Raw genomic sequence first — 21,190 nt, forward strand, 5'->3', positions numbered from 1 at the left:
TTCCAATATCTGGATGACACATTTGCTATATTTTAATCTGCAGTGACAAATAAAACTTTCCTTACACACCTTAATGCGCACAGCAATCTGCACTCAAATTCACCTTTGAAAAGGAGCAGTCCAACGTGCACTCTTCCTCGATGCTCTAATTGAGAAATCCACTAAAATGTTCTCTACAACTGTCCACTGCAAGCCAACCTTCACTGGTCAATATAGGCATTGGGATTCCTACAGCTCCACATGGTACAAGATTGACCTTAGTGGCAATCTCATAAATAGGGCTCGAGCCATTTGGTCAACATGCAGCTTGACACTGAAATAGGGTGCAACAACGCTATCCTGTGAGATAATGGCTACCCCGAAGAGGCCATTGCTCGCTGTGTATTGTGCGTGCTCACAAATGGTCATAAGACCACTACTTGCAGACATGATAAGTGTCCAGTCTACCTTAAATTACCCTGAAAAGGTGAAGTATCTCAAAAATTTGAGCAACAAAGCTCAAAGCTAGTCATTTCAAGCTGCTACTATGCAGCGGTAACACGAGTGGTGTTTTCCACTAACAGGATTCTGTCGCCAAAAAGATGTTCTGCCTACAACGCAAATGAGCAATGTGGTATATGAATTTCAGTGCTGGTGCACTGCCAAGGTATGTAGGCCGTACGTTTCAATGACTGGTGGGTCGTATCAAACAGCACGTCCTTTTGGCTGTTTACAAAAGGTGGCAGGAGACAGAATTGGGATAATGTGCAGGTACTCTAATTGGTAGAATGTGACTCATTGCACAACCTGTGTTGGGACCTCAACTATTCAATGTATTTATTAACAATTTCAATGATGGGAGAAAAAGCCACATAGTTACGATCCCCATAAAGACCACAAAGTAGTGACCATACTTTGTTGCATCAACTATTTGAAGTAAAATTTACCTTTTTATTTTAAATACCCTTCGCCAGTTAATTAATGTTTGAGCTATGTTGATTTTAGTTGGTTTGTTACCATACATGTTTTAAAAAGTAAAATCTTGTCCAGCGATTTTCCTTCCATTGGTGTCATGGGGATTCCTACCTTTTAAAAAGTTACGGGGATCGTAACTATGTGGCACATTATCCCTACTCTGTCTCCTGCCACTCAGCAAATTTCCAAACCAAGTTAACAATTTGCTTTCGATTCCATGAGTTTCAACTCATGCCTTTAACTAACAGTAACCTATGAGAGACTTCATCAAATGCCTTTTGGAAGTACATACAAATAAACATTTATGGACATTCCCCTGTCCACTTTAGTCACCTCTACAAAATATTCAATTCCGTTCGTCGGATATGACCTACCCTTTACAAATCCATGCTGGTTCTCTCTGATCAGCTGAAACTTTTCAATTCTTCAATCACCCTACCTTTAGTTATAAACTCAAGTAAATTCCCAACCGATGGTTAGGACAAATGGTCTGTAATTCCTACTTTCCCTCTTTCATCTTTCTTAATAGTGGATGGCATGCAGAATATTCCCAACTAAAGGAACTGTTCCTGAATTGAGAGAACTTTGGATGGTTATAATTAGAGCATCTGCAATGTTCTCACCTTCTTCCTTTAAAACCCTGGATTGGAAACCATCTAGTCCTGTGATTTGTCACTCTAAGCTGTTATTTTCTTCATTATTGTTATTTTGCTCACATTAAATTTGGTGAATCTCATTCATGATTCAATATAAGTCTCCTTAGGATATCTGGCACACTATCCTCTTCCTCTACTGTAAGTACTGATAAAAATTATTCAACATGTCCACCATTTCCTTATTTTCATGGATGAATATCAGCATTATCAGTTTTCGAAGGATTTCACTTGCTCCTGAACAACCTCCATTTCTCTTAATTGTAAAAGTTTTTGTGTTGATTTTGATTTACCTTGCAGGTTTCTTCTATAATCTATGTTATAGCTCCTGCTCTCTGCTTTGACACCCTTTGCTGTTCTTTGAATTTCTGCCATATACCAGGATCTGTGCTATTTTTTGCATTTTTGTATGCTTTTTCTTTTAATTTTATGCTGTCTCTTACCTCTTTAGTCACTTGTGACTGTTTTCATTGGAAAGACCTCTTGTCCCTTTGGGGTATAAACTAGCGCCATATCACACTAATTTTTTTTTAAAAAACACCTCCCACGGATCTTCTGCTGTTTTACCAATTTACGAATTTTCCCAGTTTCCCTTCTTTGGGCAGCTGGTCTGTTTCAAGAGGTAAGCCTTCAAGATTCTATTACCTGGTTAGGACTCAGACTCAAACTTTAGGGACACACAGATGAGGTGTGTGCCATGTTTTGGCATTGAGTGGCCTACCTAGCAGTCCTGAAAGGAATTGCTGTTGTCTGATCCAAAAACAGTTAAGGAAAGTTTCTGGGTTAAATTTTTGTGGAGCCAGGAGGAGCACTGCACAAAAATACTTCAGATCACTGCTGGCCCAAATTTATTTTTAAAAATATAAACAAATTGATATTTGTTAGGACTTAGCTGGAGTATTATGTTCAATTCTGGCTATCACACTTGAGGAAGGATTTTAAGGCCTTGGAGAGGGTACAGAAGAGATATACTAGAATGCTACCAGGGATGAGGGATTTCAGTTATGTGGAGAGATTGGAGAAGCTGTTTATTTTCTTCCTAAAACAAAGAAGGCTAAGAAAAGCTTTGATGGAAGTGTAATAGAGTAAATAAAGAGAAACCTTCCTGTGCAGAAGGATCGGTAACTAGAGGACAGATTTAAGGCAATTGGCTAAAGGACAAGTGACATGAGAATTTTTTTTTTAAACAACAATGAGTTGTGATCTGGAATGCACTAACCAAAAATGTTGAAGCAGTTTCAATAGCATATGATGCCATGAAGAGAAACAATTTATAGGGATACCGACAAAAAGCAGGCGAGTGGGACTAATTTGGTTGCTCCAACAAAGTGACACAGGCATGTTGGGTCGAATGGCCACCTGCGGTGCTGCAACTTTCTATGAGTCTATTAATTTAACCAGGCAAGTTTGATTCCAAATACCATTGTTTAAAAAAAGAAAGAAACTGAAATAAAACAGGCTACCTCTTCCGTTACCTAGCGTCTGGGAGTCCAAATCATCATCAATATACTCTTCCCCTTGTATGATGTGCTGTGTGTCTTCACTGTGATTGACAGGGCTGGTCATTTCCTGCTCCTTTTCATTATGCATCTGTGCATAAACATTCCGCCCAGGTATCTTCCTGCCACACAAAGGGAGAATATATCTACTGTCAGTGTGCATTATCACCATAACAATAGTTTTGCTTTTTAATAATAGAATTATAATTTCTGATTTTGTACTCTGAGAAGAAGCCTCGCCCATTGGGAGCCCATTAGGTGGTGCACTGCTCATGGTTCTCTTAATATTTAAATGAATGGTAGGACAATCCTGTAAAATGCATCTTTGGTAGTTACTCCTACGAAGTACTAAGAATTGTAATTCTTTTCCACAAGCACAAGCAAATGATTGTTTTTATTAAGCTTGTGCTTTTACTAAGCTAGTGCTAATCATGTTAATAATGATGCAATGGCACTGCCAGTACTGGAAAAACAAAGGTAAGGCCACCTTATCCTGGTAGTTTCTAACCACTAGAGAAATGAAGAATCAGTGAAGAATGAGTGAATTAGTATTGTTATTCTGCATGTCTTGCATCAGTGCACTGATCAGTGGTTTTCACCAAGATGAACTGTATAGTTCCCCAAGAAGCAATTTTAAAAAATATACATATTTTTGTTTGTGGAAATGACTGGCAAGGGCACATTGTGTAGTCCAGTTACCTTGACAAGGTGACACTGGGACATTTCCTTGAACTACTTACTGTGGTAACGGTTCTCCCACAAAGGCGCTGGGTAGGCATTTCCAAGGATTTGACCCAGCAATGCTGAAACAATGGTGATGTATGTCCAATTCAGGATGGGTATGACTTGAAGGAAATCTTGGGAGGTGACAGCACTCTTACAACATTGCTGCTCTTATTCTTTATGATAGTGGAGGTCACAGTGGAAAGATGTGTTGTCTAAGCAACCTTGGTGAGGTATTGCAGAGCATCAGGTAGATCAGGAGTGGGAACCCTTTTTCTTATCATGGGCCATTCACACAGACAAAATCAGTCGCAGGCCACATACACATAAAAATCAACAGTGTGGGTGGAGCTCTTTAGTACATAAAATTGCAATGTCAACTTGTGATCTGATTTGAGCTCTTTCCACGGAATACCAACCACAGTCAAAGGTAATGTTTCTCATCATTTCTGGTGTCATTCTTTTGTTTAAATTAGATGGCAAGTTTCCCAACCCAGAAGTCTAACACTGTCCTAAAATTCATCCGGGACTTAATTGTATTCAGGCAGCATCATGGTCAGTTACAGAGCCAAACGAGCAGCCCATGTTGTCATGATGAGTTTGTACAGATCTCACTAATAGCAAAAAGCAAAATACTGCAGGTGCTGAAAATCTGAAACAAAAACAGAAAATACTGGAAAAACTCAGCAGGTCTAACAGCATCTGTGGAGAGAAAGGCAGAGTTAACTAAACGTTAACTCTGTCTTTCTCTCCACAGATGCTGTTAGGCCTGCTGAGGTTTTCCAGCATTTTGTTTTTGTTTCACTAAAAATAGCGTCTGAGACAACAAAAAACAGTAATTGAGGCTATAGAAAGATCTAGTGCTGTATTCAGACTCTACACAAAACATCTTGAGCTCATTTAATTTTTTAGAAATCTTGCTGCGGGCCAGATGAAATTGAACAATGGGCCGGATCTGGCCCATGGACCACAGGCTCCTCACCCCTGAGATAGATCATTCATACTGTAGCCAGAGTACTCTGGTGGTGAGGATGAAGATTGCGTCCATTGTAGGGGCAACAGTCAAGTGAACTGCTCTACTCTGTTTAGTGTTGAGCTTTTTGAGTGTTGCTACAGCTGAACTCGTGTGGATGAATGGCGAATATTAGTTTCATACTCCTCATCTGAGTCTTGCCCTTGGTGGACAGGGACTTAAAGTATCAGGAGGTGAGGCACTCATTGCAAAGTACTCAGGTTTTGCCTTGCTCCAGTAACCATGATGTTGATGTGGTTAATCCAGATCAGTTTCTGGTATATGGTAACCCACAAAATTTCTGATGGAGGTCAATTTGGTGATGAGGGTGTCATTCCAGATCAAGGGGAGATGGTTGGTCTATGCCCTGCTGTAGATGACCATTACTTTGCATTTATGTGGTACAAATATTATCTGCCATTTGTCAGTCTAAATCTTGATGTGATGCAGGACCTATTGTAGGTTGACATAGCTGCTTCATTATTAGCAGTGTTGCGAATGGAGCTGAACACACTGTGGAATCATCAGCAAATAGCCCCATCCTTGATATTATGATTGAGGGATTAGTCTAATTATTCACAGCTTCCCTATTTTGCACTATTTCTAAAATGTAATTGAAACTTAAAAAGACAAAACAACCTGCAATTGGACTTTGGATGGATTGTGCAGGTATTCTAGAGAGCCTTAAGCAATTTTGAATTTTAAGGAAGTCCTAAAATTTTAAATTAATTACCCTGCTATACATCATCCATACAGCCACACAAAATTCAGACAGTTTGCATGGCATCATTAAACTTCTTAACAAAATGAAAGGCCTCTTATGATTTGTAATACCAAACACATGATGTGAATTAAGTATACAGCAAGAGATTTACATTTTTAAAAAAGCACTCAAGCACCTTGCTCTATTTCAAACTTTTGGGTTGCAGTGCATCATTTGCGCAATGGAGATGTTAGTAGTGTGTGAACCTCTGAAAGCTCTTAACTTCAGTGGAGACATAGGGGGCACAAATTGTTCTGGGTCTGTCTATGGGCCCAGACTCAGTGCTGGGTGAGCAGCTCACACAAACAGAAAGGTATAAAGCTATCCCCAAATGGAAAGAAAGAAACAAACTCGCATTTCATTAGTGCATTTCACAACCTCAGGCCATCCCAATGCACTTTTACAGCCAATTAAGTGCGTCTGAAGTGCAGTTACTGCAGTAATATAGGAAATACGGCATTTAATTTGAGCACAGCAAAATCCTGCAAACAGCAATGAGATAATGGCCCGATAATATATTTTCACTGGTGTTGGTTGAAGGATAAACTTTGCCCAGAGCCCCAAGGAGAACTCCTCTTCAAAATGTTCTTCTTAGTCATGTTTGGTCACACAATTGTCCTCTGTCATGCAGCTGAGTGGGACATTCTTAACTATCCAGTTTTAGCCAGATAGTCATTTGCAATGTTTTCTATGCCAGCTCCTGTGCTGTTAGACTTTGCCTCCTCCCATTTCTTATCTACATGTTGCCCCTCAGCAATATCATCTGAAAGCACATCATTAAGTTCCAAACATAGGCCGATGACACCTAGCTTCACCTCATCATCACCTCTCTCCAACCCTCTCTGTCTCTGATTTGTCACACTGCTTGCCCAATATACAATAATGAATTTGCTGAAATTTCTTCCAAGTATTAGGAAGACCAACACCATTGGCCTGGATTTTTACCGAGTCAGGATGACTCGGGTGCCCTTTAAAAATGGGGGTGGGGTCCTGATTCTGGGATTCCCGACCCCACTCCTAGGCTGTCTGATTTTCGGGAGTGCCTTTAAAGGGTGTGGGCTCCTGTCAAAAGTCTGCATCTGGCATTCCTGACCTACCTTGCTCCATTGTGGAGATAGGTATCTCCTACTTCTCTGCAATTTTCATGGAGTCGGGCCAGGTTTTTAAAGAGTCGTGGTTCATGGCCCCTCAGGTGTCTTGAACCTTATTCTGTTTAAGGGGACCTTTTAAAAGGTAAGTTCAAACAGTTCTCCTCATGCCCACCCGTGCCAACCTCTGTCCTTCCACCCACCCCCATGACCTCTCATGTCTCCTATGCCTTCCATCCACCCCCTATAGCCCCTCATGTGCCCTACGCCAAGCTCTGCTCTTCCACCCACCCGCCACAGGCCCTCATACTTCCAATACAAATCTATGGTACTTACATGCCTATTGACCCACTATACACTGTACAGAACCAATGAAACCTACAGTGACAGTATGATGTGTAAAAAGGACTTCTAATTTAAGTAATCCATTCATAACCTTCTACTATGTTTAAAAAAAGCCATTTCACTTAGATGGCAATAAAAATGTCAATCATCCAGACACTTTAAAGGATCAATAACAAAAACCATAAGCCCTTGAAAACACTTGTGTAAATAAACATTGTGAAATTGACAGCAGAAATCAGAGAGTCTGAGCTGTCAATCAAGCAATGTTTTCCCTGTGGCGTAGCTGTTTCAACAAGGTTAATGGATATCTGGGCTCTCAGCCAAGCTTCATTATGAAATCCCAAAGCACCGAGGTGGGCCTTTTAACCAGCCCACCTCTGCACCGGCATCCCTGCTTCCAAACTTTTTTCCTGGGTTAGCTGGCCCAACTCCAACCCACACTCCCGCTGCCCCCTGGCAAAGGTGAAGACCCTGCCTTTGCAGACATTATCTCCTGAGGCGGGAGGACGGGCAGAGTCCATAATTTTCCCAAGTCCTGCTACCTGCCTCGAGGATTAAAATTCAGGCTATTGTTTTTTAACCACACCACACACACACTGTTCTATAGCCACCAATTCCATTCCTTGCCCTAGCAATTGTCGGAGTCTGAACCAGGCTGTAAGCAATCTTGCTGTTGTATTTGACACCGAGCTGAACTTCTAGCCTTATATTTGCTCTGTCGTCAGGGGTGTTTACTTGCACCTCCATAGCATCCACGGGGTCTATCCCTGACTCAACTCACCTGCTGCTAAAATTCTCACTCATACCTTTGGAATAATCAAATGCAGAGCTAACAATGTTCTCCAGGGCAGCCTCTGATCTTTCACCCTACATAAACTTAAGCTCATCCAAAACATTGCTGTCTGTATCCTAACTTGCACCATATCCCATTCACCCATCACTAACCTACATTGGTTACTGGTCCAGGAATGCCTTGATTTTAAATTTCTTATCCTTGTTTTTAATTCCTCCATGGACTTAGACTGCCCATCTCTGCAACATACCCCATTCCTACAACCGTCCAAGATTTATGCACTACTCAAATTTCAGCTTCCTACACATCCCCGATTTTAATCACTCCACCACTGGCGACCATACCTCCAGCAGCCCAGGCCCTAAGCTTTCGAATGCCAATGCTAAATTCTCAATATATGTTGCCAGTGGGTGAGGCTGCCTTTCTTTCTTCCTTAAAACCTGCCTCTTTGGCCAAGATTTTGGTCAGCTCAAATTTTGTTTGCTAATACTCCTGTGAAACAGCAAGGTCCTATCTAAATGCAAATTGTTGTTGTTGTTGAAATAGTGCCATAGAATCTTTTACATCCACCTGAAAACGGCAGACAAGACCTTGGTTTAACATCTCACCTGAAAGATGGCACCTCCAACAGGGCAGCACTTCCGCAGAACTGGGCTGGAGTGTCAGCCTAACCAATGCGCTCAAGTCCCTGGAGTGAGACCCGCAGCATTTTGACTCAGAAGCAAGAGCACCACGACTGAGCCAAGGTCTACCTCTTGGACCTGGGCCTCATCAACATCAACAGGGCAAGCTGCCAGTGCATCGAGCACCCACACTGTCAGTTCCACAAGTGAACTGAACTGCAGGCAGCTGGCTGTAGCTTTCAGGTAAGTTCTGGAAGGGGCTGGGGGTACAACGACCAGGACTGTCAAATTGTGGGGTGAGGGGGTTGGTTGGTGGGAAGAAAGTACTCATCCTGGCTTTGGCTCTAGAGAATTTAAAAAAGTTTTAAAAAATGCTTTAAGAACGTTACCTTTTGTCGGTGGTCATGAGGAACGTTAAAGAAGCCTGAAAGTGCATATTTTAAGGTCCCTTAGCTGGACTGAATTTTAATAAGCTACTCAGGATTCTTCCATGGCCACTGAAACTTAATTTGACCATGAACAGAGGGTAAGTATTTTAATTAAATCCAACTTGCATAACCAGGAGAAGCAGGAGCGCTCCTCCCGACTACACAGTGCTCACAATCAAATCCATCTGCCACCGTTCCAAGCTCTTCTTGGAATTTAGCTTAACAATGTTGGGCTGGTCTTGGATCTCTCACTCCAGTGTGCACAGATAACACACTGCTAGATATGCATTCAAAAATGGGCCAAAACTAATCTTTACCTGAGTTTAATCTTAATAAACTCCTCTAAACTGTGGCTCTGATGAGACAAGCTGATATTTTAGATTCAGCTTTATCAAGCTGAATGTTTGTTACTTCTAAGGTCATAGCTGCAATAAATGCCACTGGGCTGGATTGTCCTGCCAATGCCTTTAACCCTGCTTGGATAGTAGATATTATCATATAAGGGACAAATCAGTGACTTTGTGCTTCTCATGGCGTGCCTCATCTGTTAGAGAATTTCATAAATTTGAGGGGCCATTACATATGATTTTGTGAACATTAAAGTTAACGGTGCGAAACTCATGCAAGGGAGTCCACAATTCTCAACATGTGTTCCCAGTAGGTTGCTTCCAGCTGGGATCACAACGTCAGGAGGTTACCCCATTAGTTACAGACGGGTTGTAGATGATAATTTATCACAAAGTAAACAACTCCTTGGAGGAGGAGGCTCCACTAATACCGCCATCCTCAATGATTGGGGAGCCCAGCACATCAATGCAAAAGATAAGGTTGTAGGATTTGCAACAACCTTCAGCCAGAAGTGCCAAGCGGATGATTCATCTCGGCCTCCTCCAGAAGTTCCCAGCATCACAGATGCCGGTCTTCAGCCAATCTGATTCACTCCACTTGATATCAAGAAATGGATGAAGGCACTGCAAAGGCTATGGACCTTGACAATATTCCAGCAATAGTACTGAAGACTTGTGCTCCAGAACTTGCCGCTTCCTGAGCCAAGCTGTTCCTGTATGCTACAACAGTGGCATCTACCTAACAATGTGGAAAATTGCCCAGATATGTCCTGTGCGCAAAAAGCAGGACAAATCCAACCCATCAATCTACTCTCGATCATCAGTAAAGTGATGGTAGGGGTCATCAACAGTGCTATCAAGCAGTACTTGCGTAGCAATAACCTGCTCACTGATGCCCAGTTTAGGTTCTGCAGGGACACTCAACTCCTGACCTCATTACAGTCTTGGTTCAAAGATGGACAAAAGAGCTGAACTCCAGACGTGTGGTGAGAGTGACTACTTTTGACATCAAAGCAGTATTTGACTGAGTATGGCATCAAGGAGCTCTAGCAAAACTGGAATCAATGGGAATTAGGGGGAAAGCTCTCTGCTGGTTGGAATTATACCTAGCAAAAAGGAAGATGGTTGTGACCTCCTTGTTGGAGGTCAATCAACTCAGTTTCAGGACATGACTGCAGGAGTTCCTCAGAGTAATGTCCTCAGCCCAAATGATCTTCCTTCATCAATGACCCTCCTTCCATCATAAGGTCAGAAGTGGGGATGTTCGCTGACGATTGCACAATGTTCAGCACCATTTGTGGACTGCTTCAGTATCCAAGGAGTCATGTCCAAATGCAGCAAAACCTGGACAATATCCAGGCTTAGGCTGACAAGTGGCAAGTAACATTTGCACTACTCAAGTGTCAGGCAATGACCATCTCCAACAAGAAAGAATCTAACCGTCACCTCTTGACATTCAATGGCATTACCACCACTGAATCCCCCACTATCAACATCCTGGGAGTTACCATTGACCAGAAATTGAACTGTACTAGCCATATAAATGCTGTGGCTACAAGAGCAGGTCAGAGGATAGGAATCCTGCTGTGAGTAATTCACTTCCTGGTTCCCCAAAGCCTGTCTACCATCTACGAGGCACAAGTCGGGTGTGATGGAATACTCGTCACTAGCTCCAACAATATTCAAGAAGCTTGACACCATCCAGGGCAAAGCATCCCACCTGATTGGCACCCAAACTACAAACATTCACTCCCTCCACCACCGACACAAAGTGGCAGCAATCTACCATCTGCAAGATGCACTGCAGGAACTCACCAAGGCTCCTTAGCAGCACCTTCCGAACCCACTACTGCTACCATCTAGAAGGTCAAGGGCAGTGGACGCATGGGAACACCACCACCTGGAAATTCCCCTTCAAGAGACACACTATCCTGACTTGAAAATATATCGCCGTTCCTTCATTGTCGCTGGGTCAAAATCCAGAGCTTCCTTCCTAACAGCACTGTGGGTTTATCTACACCACATGGACTGTAGCGGTTCAAGGTGGCAGCTCACCACCACCTTCTCAAAGGCAACTAGGGATGGGCAATAAATGCTGGCCTTGCCAGCAGCCCCCATGTCACATGAATGAATAACAAAAAAGTTACCAGACATAAATACTCAATTTGTTTAATTGGATTTAACCAGCTGGAATTGAGACCCTTTACCTCTTAAGTGACTGTGGTATTACAGATAGAATTGCACAAATTCTTACTGCAGAGAAGCAGGAAGCAGAATTTTACAGAGATTGAATTCTTTGTGGAGCATATGCTGAGATGAGCCACTGCTACTAGGTTGACCATGGGTCCAACGAAGCTCAGACTCCATTGGAAACCTGATTGCTGAATAGTTTGTCCACAATCTCCTCAAATTCAAGAGCTTGGCAGAAAGTCAGAAAGCTGTTTTGTGACATCCAAAAGCTTGCCAAACCGATGTGCACAGAAAGGGGTTGATTTTGTATATCAGTGGGGAACTTCCTCAGCTAGCAGTTACAGGAAGCATGGCCTGCACAGAACCAGATGGGGAGTTAAGTGTAACATAAACAGAGAATTGAGATTAATTTAAGCAGAATTGGAAAGAATTGGTAAACATGGATTAGCAAATGTGTAAAAGTTAGAAGAAAGCAATATTTATGGACAAGAAATGATAATATAATAAATTATCACATAAATTTAAGGAAGTGAGGATAAATAAATATTTAGTAATGCAAGGATAAGAATGAACTGAGTAGCAGAATATTAGAATTAGAGATATATAAATTTAGAGTAAATCTGTCATTATTTGACATAACTGAGACATTGTTTTGAACAGAAGACGGGGAAGTGACTACTTCACAAAAATAGACCTGTTAAACTGAATGAAGGTGCAGTCTCACTGGTAAGGGGTAGCATATCAGTTATTAACATGGACATAACAGTAGAAGGGAATGCAGAGGCGCTACAGACAGAAAGTACAAATGTTAAAGACAACAAAGTATTCTAATAACTGAGAAATGTCCCAGCCACCATCTCAAAGTGAATAAATCGATAGCAATTTAAGCATGTGTGTGAGGCTGCATGAAATTATGTAAATTCCAGCACCCTAGAGATAAGATTGCTTTAAGCATTTACCCATATCCATCTGTGTCGCCTTGTCATATCATTGGATCATCCTAGGTGCAGCAGATTGGCAGAAAGAGGAGAAAGGAATTACACACTGACTGACACTAAGTAGCTGGGCGTAGAGTTTCCTCTTTGGTACAATTGGCGAAAAGAGACAGTCATGCTCAAAATTACACTAGTTTTCAGAAGTCTGTTTGCTAAAGTTTCCATTCAAATATCTAAAACCCAAAATCAACCAATCTGGAACATCAAATTTTCAATGTTCCAGCATAATTGAACATCTTATTAGAATGTGTAATTTCTGTGCATTAAAAATATAATCCATGATGCATTTAAGAATGGTAATTTGTTGCAGTTTCAGTAATAACTGAAAACAGGGTTCAGCATAAAGATAAGCATTTTTAGTCAAATTCTGGGGAATGAAGCCAGACAAGTGGCTGAGGTGGTGGTGGGGGAGCATTTTAGTGATAACAACCGCAACATGGTACAATTTAAGCTTGTTATGGACAAAGAAATAGACAAGTTGCAAACAAAATGTTTTGGATTGGTGGAGAGCGGATTTTAGTAAAATAAGGTAGGATCTGGCTAAAGTAGACTGGGAACAGCTACTTGTGGGGAAATCTATAGAGGAGCAGTGGGGGGGCGTTCAAAAAGGAAATGGGGAGGGTACAGGCTCAACATGTTCCCTCTAGGGTGATAGGAAGGAGTAACAAGCCCAAAGAACCATGGATGACCAGAGATATTCAGAATATGATAAGAAGGAAAAGAGAGGCTTTCAGCAGGTACAAGGGAAGCAAATCAGCGGAGGCTAGTAGAGTACAGAAAGTTCAGGGTGGAGCTTAAGAAAGCAATTAGGAGAGCAAAGAGGGAAAATGAGAAAGCTCTGGCTGGCAAAAGTAGGAAAAATCCCATATATTCTATAAGCATATCAATGGGAAGAGGGTAACCAGGGAAAGAGTATGGGCCCCTAAGGGACCAAAGGGGGCAATCTATGGGTGGAGATAGAGGACATCGGTAGAGTGTTGAACGAATACTTCACATCTGTCTTCACCCAAGAGAATGAGGATGAAGGTATGGAACTCAGGGAGAGGGACTGCAAGGTTCTTGAGCAAATTGATATAGGGAGTGACAAGGTATTGGATGTGTTGGCAGGCTTAAAAGTGGACAAATCTCCAGGTCTGGATGATTTGTGTCCTAGACTGCTGAGGGAGGCAAGGGAGGAGATTGCAGGAGCTATGACCCAAATTTTTAATTCCTCTCTGGCCACGGGGGAGGTGCCAGAGGACAGGAGAACAGCTAATGTGGTGCCGCTATTTAAGAAGGGTTGTAGAGATAAGCCAGGGATCTACAGGCCAGTGAGTCTCACGTCAGTGGTCGGGAAACTATTGGAGAAAATTCTGAAGGAGAGAATCTATCTCCATTTGGAGAGGCAAGGTTTGATCAGGAATAGTCAGCATGGCTTTGTCAGAGGGAGGTCATGCCTATCACATTTGATTGAATTTTTTGAGGAGGTGACCAGGTGTGTAGATCAGGGTAGTGTAGGTGATGTAGTTTGTATGGATTTCAGCAAAGCTTTTGACAAGGTCCCACATGGGATACAGGGTAATTTGATAAGGTGGATTCAAAATTGGCTTAGCTGTAGGAGACAGAGGCTGATGACAGAAGGATGCTTTAGGACTGGAAACCTGTGTCTAGTGGTGTACCACAGGGAACTGTGCTGGGTCCCCTATTATTCATCATTTATATAAATGACATAGTTGATTATGTGGGGGGTGGGATTAGTAAATTTGCGGATGACACAAAGATTGGCCAGGTGGTTAACAGTGAGGTTGAGCATCTTGGGCTACAGGAAGATATAGACAGGATGGACAAATGGGTAGATAAGTGGCAGATGGAATTTAACCCTGAAAAGTATGAGATGATACACTGTGGAAGGAGTAATTTGACAAGGAAGTATTCAATGAATGGCAAGACACTATGAAGTTCTGAGGAACAAAGGGACCTTGGCGTGTGTGTCCATAGATCTCTGGAGACAGAGTGGCATGTTAGTCGGGTGGTGAAAAAGGCATATGGGATACTTGCCTTTATCAATCGAGGCATAGATTACAAAAGTAGGGAGGTCACGTTGGAGTTGTATAGAATCTTGGTGAGGCCACAGCTGGAGTACTGTGTGCAGTTCTAGTCGCCACATTATAGGAAGGATGTGATTGCACTGGAGGGTGTGCAAAGGAGATTCACCAGGGTGTTGCCTGGGATGAAATATTTAAGTTATGAAGAGAGGTTGGATAGACTTGGGTTATTTTCGTTGGAGCAGAGAAGAGGGGGGGTGGGGGGGGGGCGACCTGATCGAGGTGTACAAGATTATGAGGGACATGGACAGGGTGGATAGAGAGCAGCTGTTCCCCTTAGTTGAAGGGTCAGTCACAAGAGGACACAAGTTCAAGGTGAGGGGCAGGAGGTTTAGGGGGGATTTGGGGGAAAACTTTTTTACCCAGAGGGTGATGCTGGTCTGGAATGTGCTGCCTGGCAGGGTGGTAGAGGCAGATTGCCTCACATCCTTTAAAAGTACCTGGATGAGCACTTGGCACGTCATAACATTCAAGGCTATGGGACAAGTGCTGGTAAATGGGAGTAGGTAGGTAGGTCAGGTGTTTCTCACGTGTTGGTGCAGACTCGATGGGCCGAAGGGCCTCTTCTGCACTGTGTGATTCTGTATCCAGTTTCGTCACCTATGAGTAATGTCATTTGAAATAGCTGAAAATTACTTCTAAAAACTATAGAGAAGCATTTACTAGTTCCATTGGTGCACAGTAGTCAGTTTCTTAGTAAATGAATTTTTGTATTATTTAAAAGCATTCCATAGGTGCTTATTAGTGTTCTTGCACCTAAAATTAACATTTTTAAGAGCCACCTCAAAGGTTGTAAATGGACATAATTACCAGTATTACACCACAGTGATTAATTTGATCTGGGGCCGTGGTCAGTTTTGTGGGTGAAGCTGCATTCCAGCAAAATGTTTTTTTAAACCAGTGCAAAAGATCATAGAAACTTGATTTGCACTGGAAGTAATTTACACTTCAAATTCCTCAAGCCTTTGCATTGGTTTAGTGGGTTTCAGGTGAATTGCTTTGAAAAAAACTACCACAACTCCAGGTTTAAAGTGCAACTCACCTGCACCTCAACAGAATGGATATTATGAATATGTATTATATGCATGTAAAAGAAAAAAGAAAGAACACACTATAGTGCCTGATCATGTACTCGATTATAATTACGCCACCATTAGCGGCCATGCCTGCAATCGCCTAAGCTCCAAGCTCTGGAATTCCCTCCCAACACCTCTCCACCTCTCTATCTTGTTTTCCCCCTTCAATATACTCCTTAAACCTACCTCCTTTCAACCTAATATCCACTCATGAAGTTTGGTGTCATACTCTGTTTTATAATGCTCTGGTGGAGCACCTTGGGATACTTTATTATATGAATGATATAAGTTGTATCTAGATATATACATATAAGTTATATAGATGGTACTATATAGATATAAATTGTTATGACATCCCAAATTGCTTCACAATCAATAAGGTTCAAATGTTTTTACTGTAGTTTTACAGGCAGATACAATATAATTTTGTACACACCAAGTCACACAAACAGCAAATAAACTAAATGACCAACTGATCAAGTTTTGATGCTACTGATTGAGTGGAGTTTTGGCCAAGGCAGCCAGAAATGCCAGTTGGATGATCTTTCGCAGCCTCATAGATGCCAGTCTTCAGCCAATTCAATTCACCCCACATGATATCAAGGAATGTCTGAGCGCACTGGTTACTGCAAAGGTTATGGGCCCTGATAACATCCCAGCTATAGTGCTGAAGATTTGTGTTCCAGAACGAGCTGCACCATTAGACAAGCTACTCCAATATAGCTACAACACTGGCATCTATACAGCAAAATGGAAAATTGCCCAGGTATGTCCGATCCACAAACAGCAAAACAAATCCAATTCTGGTCAATTACCACCCCATCAGTTTACTCTTAACTATCAGCAAAATGTTGAAGGGGGTCAGTGACAGTGCTGCCAAGGGGCAATAATCTACTTACTGATGCTCAGTTTCGGTTCTGCCAAGGACAATGGGTTCCAGGCATCAGTACAACCTTCTTCGCAACAAAGACAAAAAAGTTGAATTCCAGAGGTGAGGTGTGAGTAACTGCCCTTGGCAGCATGGCACCACCTGTTTCAGTGTGGCATCAAAGAACTGATGTAAAATTGAAGTCAAAGGGAATCAGGGGCAAACTCTCCACTGGTTGAAGTCATACCTTGCAGAAAGGAATATGACTGTGGTTGTTGCAGGCCAATCATTTCAAGCATATATTTCCTATGATGAATGTTAAATTAACTGGCCTGTTTGTGACAACGCTGCAGGAGTTCCTCAGAGCAGTGTCCTAAGCCCAACAAACTTCCACTGCTTAATCAATAACCTTCTCTCCTTCATAAGGCCACATGCAGCAAGACCTGGACAATAATCAGGTTTGGGCTGATAAGTGGCAAGTACATTCATGCCAAACAAGGGCCAGGCATGACCATTTCCAACAAGAGAGAATCTAACCATCTCCCCTTGACAATCAATGGCATTTCTATTCATGAATGCCCCATCAACATCCTTGGGGGGCTCACCACTGACTAGAAGCTTAACAGGACCCGTCACATAAATACTGTAGTAACAAGAGCAGGTCAGAGACTGGGTATTCTACGGCAAGTAATTCGCCTCCTGGCTCCCTAAGCCTGTCCACAAGGCACAAATCAGGAGTGTGATGGAATACTCCCCACTTGTCTGAATGTTGCTCCAACAACATTCAAGAAGCTCGACACTGTTCAGGACAAAGCAGCCCACTTGATTGGCACCCTTCCCACCACCTTAAACATTCAGTCGCTCCATCACCAATGCACAATGGGAGCAGTGTGTACCATCTACAAGATGTACTGCAGAAATTCGCCAAGGCTCCTTCAACAGCAGCCTCCAAAAGCATGACATCTACTACCTAGAACAAGGGCAGCAGACATATGGAGCACCACCACCACTTCCCAGCAAGTCACAAACAGGCCAGTTAGCTTAACATTTGCCTTAGGAAAAATGTTAGAGCTATTATTAAAGACATTACAGCAGGGCACTTAGAAAAATTTAAAGTAGTCAGGCAGAAACAAAATGGTTTTGAGAGAGGAAAATCATATTTAACCAATTCTTTAGAGTTTTCTGAAGAAGTAATATGTGCTGTGGATAAAGGGGAACCGGTGCATGTACTATACATAGATTTCTAAGAGGCTTTTGATAAGGTGCCACATCAAAAGTTATTGAGGAAAATGAAAGCTCGTGGTGCAGAGGGTAACATATTGGCATGAATAGATTGGCTAGCTAACAGGAAACAGAGATAGCTCATTTTCTGGCTGGCAAGATGTAACAAGTGGTGTGCTACAGGGATCAGTACAGGGGCCTCAACTTTTTACAATTTATATAAATAACTTGGATGAAGGGACCGAAGGTATGGTTGCTAAATTTGCTGATGGTACAAAGATTGGTAGGAAAGTAAATTATGAAGAGGACATAAGGAGGCTACAAGGGGATGAAGATAGGTTAAGTGATTGGGCAAATATCTGGCATATGGAGTATAATGTGGGAAAATATAAAGTTGTCCATTTTGGGAGTGAAAACAAAAAAGCAAATTATCTCAATGGTGAGAGATTGCAGAGCTCTGAGATGCAGAGGGATCTGGGTGTCCTAGTGCATGAACTGCAAAAGATTAGTATGCAGGTACAGCAAGTAATTAGGGAAGCTAATAGAATAATATAACTTATTGCGAGGGGTATTGGATAAAAAATAAGAGAGGTTATGCTTCAGTTATTCAGGGCATTGGTGAGACCACATCTGGAGTGCCGTGTACAGTATCGGTCTCCTTATTTAAGGAAGGATCTAAATGGATTGGAAGTAGTTCAGAGAAGGTTTATTCAACAATACTAACAATGGGAGGGTTGTCTTATGAGGAAAGGTTGGACAGGCTAGGTTTCTATCCATTGGAGTTCAGAAGAGTAAGAGGCGACTTGATGGAAACATGCAAGATCCTGAGGGGTCTTGGCAGGGTGGATGTGGAAAGGATGTTTCCTCTTACGGGAAAATCTAGAACTAGGGATCACTGTTTAAAAATAAGTGGTCATCCATTTAAGACAGAGATGAGGAGAAATTTTTCTTTGTCAGAGAATAGTGAGTCTTTGGAACTCTCTTCCTCAAAAGACAGTGAAGCAGAGTCTGAATACTTTTTAAGGCAGAGCTAGATAGATTCTTGATAAGCAAGGCGGTGAAAGGTTATTGAGGGTGGGCAGGAATGTGGAGTTGAGGTTACATTCAAATTAGCCATGATCTTACAGAATGGCAGGGCAGGCTCAAGGGACCGAGTAGCCTACTCCTGCTCCTAATTTGTATTTTGCATCCTGACTTGGAACTATATCGCCATTCCTTCACGGTTGCTAGCTCTAAATCCTGGAACACCCTCCCTAATAGCCAGGTAGGTGGTACACCATATGGATTGCAGTGGTTCAAGATGGTGGCTCACCATTATCTTCTCAAGAGAAACTTGGGATGGACAACAAATTCTGGTTCTGCCAGCAATGCTCACAACCCATGAATGAATAAAAAAGGAGTGATTCTAGGTCTGTATGAATCCAATGGTACAGGTCAATGAACTTCAAACATTGCTGAGGTAAAACAATGCAGACATTGTCATTCTGTCAATGCTAAAACGTTGGTGTTTTGGTGGTAATTCTTTTATGCATAGCACACCTCATTCCAAGATATTCTTCTTCATCAGTTTGCTGTGCTGCAGTTAGGCTGCTATTGCCTAAATGAGGCTTAATTCTCATGAGGCAAAGCTACGGCTCGATACAGGGGATCCTGTTTGTACATCTGATTCAATCCTACTTCCATTGTGACTTATAGGCACTTATGATTTATACTGAGCTTTAAAGTGAAAATTTTTGCATTGAATTTTCATAAATCAGGGTTACACACTAATAATTGGTCTAATTGTTACTTAAGTTGTTGTGCATTGATGCATTGTGGTTGTGTACAATCAGCTGTTGAAATTATACATTTATCCTGATTGTGCTAAAAGTAAAGCTAATGTCAAAATAAATCATCCTCAAAAGGCAAAAGACAGAACAATTTCACTCCAGATATTAATACAAAGAGATAACAGCTCTTTGCATCTAGTGGTTTGAAATTTTTACCCAAGAACTTGTAAAATTGTTTCAGAGGCTATTTGACTTTTCTTGTTACTAAAATTTAGTTTGAATATTTTCTGAAAATTACATTAATAGTCAACACATCTCTCAATCTTAAAATTTTCCTCATTATGTATGGCGCTTAGGCCTGGAAATTTATATGGGGGTTTTGAAGTGGCCGCTGCACGAGTCCGACACATCCATTCACATGGTCATAGGGACTATGTGATATTGATCACCTATCTTATTATTTTTAACAAGGCATGCAACCAGTACTACCAGTGCTGCTCAATGTCTGCATCTTGTTTGAGGATGAGTGAGGAAGGGAGAGGAAGGTATGGAACACTATTGTGTGTGTACCTACACCACATGGACTGCAGTGGTACAAATGGCTCAGCAGCACCTTCTTAAGGGATAGGCAATAAATGCTGTCCTTGCCAGCAACGCCCACCTTCCATGAATGAATTAAAGAAAATCAAAAGTGTGGTGCCCTTTGGCTGCTGGCAGCAGGAAATGCTTTGTAGGGGCAAAAATTGTCTGAAAGAGCTGCAGGACCAGGAGGCTTCAGATTTTTGGATGTAGCATTGGAGCATTCTGAGTGCACCGAGATGCCTGTTAGCTAGCTTGTGCACAATGGCACAGAACATAGAGGAGTCCAGTTCCAATCTGTGTTGGGCTTTTGTGCATGACAATAAGACCGTGCAGGCAACCAAGAAGCAAGTGGTCAGTTTCATGCAGTGGGACCTACAATGATGAAGCCTCTGATGATAACTCTGACAACGTACACAAGAGCTCATATTGCTGCCATTGATACTTTATTGGCTCTGGGAAGCAGCACTGACTGGGACTTAAGAAATAAGAAGAGTAGGCCAGATGGCCTCACGAGCTTGTTCCACCATTCAACAAAATCACTGCTGAACTTCTACATCAGCTCCACTTTTCTGGCCAATCTCTAGATTCCTTTACTGCCCAAAAATCTATCAATCTCAGTCTTGAATATACTCAATAACTAAGCATCCACAGCCTGTGAGGATAGGGAATTGTTAAAATTCACACCCTTCTGAGTTGAGATTTTTTTTTCACTCAATTTAAAATGGCCAACTCCATATTCTGAGACTATGACCCCTAATTTTGCCTTCTCCAGCCAGTGAAACAGCCTCTCCCCCAGTCAAAACGTTCAGAGTGTTTATAATGTTTCAGTGAGATCACCTCCCATCCTTATAAACTCAAAAGAGAATATAAGGCTATCTACTGAACCTCTCCTCACAGGACAATCCCCTCATCCCAAGAATCAACTTAGTGAACCTTTGTGTGCCCCCTCTAAAGTAAATAGATCCTTCCTAGGTACAGAGAATAAAACTGCACAGTATAAGTGTGGTCTCACCAAGGCTTTATATAAAAGCAGCAAGACTTCTTTACTCTTATATTCCAACTTCTTTTGCAATAAAAGTTAACATGCCACTTGCTTTTCTAATTGCTTACAGTAGCTGCATATTAATTTCTGTGATTCATGTATATCGAGACCCAAATCCCTAGGAATACCAAAATT

The 21,190-nt window shown here is 41.9% G+C and overlaps 1 protein-coding gene across 2 annotated transcripts in view; it reads right to left on the minus strand.

The window, feature by feature from the left end:
• Window positions 1-21,190, minus strand: part of sorcs2 (sortilin-related VPS10 domain containing receptor 2) — a 698,208-nt gene that overhangs the window by 5,819 nt on the left and 671,199 nt on the right. Inside the window, exon 26 of one of the 2 annotated variants that reach the window (XM_041197348.1) lies at window positions 3,083-3,228. In XM_041197348.1, coding sequence (XP_041053282.1) covers window positions 3,083-3,228 — 146 coding nt within the window. Of the gene's footprint in view, window positions 1-3,070; window positions 3,229-21,190 lie in introns of both variants that reach the window. The other variant, XM_041197339.1, reaches the window with a different exon arrangement.

The sequence above is a fragment of the Carcharodon carcharias genome, chromosome 1 (assembly GCF_017639515.1).
Source record: "Carcharodon carcharias isolate sCarCar2 chromosome 1, sCarCar2.pri, whole genome shotgun sequence".
Lineage (NCBI taxonomy): Eukaryota > Metazoa > Chordata > Chondrichthyes > Lamniformes > Lamnidae > Carcharodon > Carcharodon carcharias.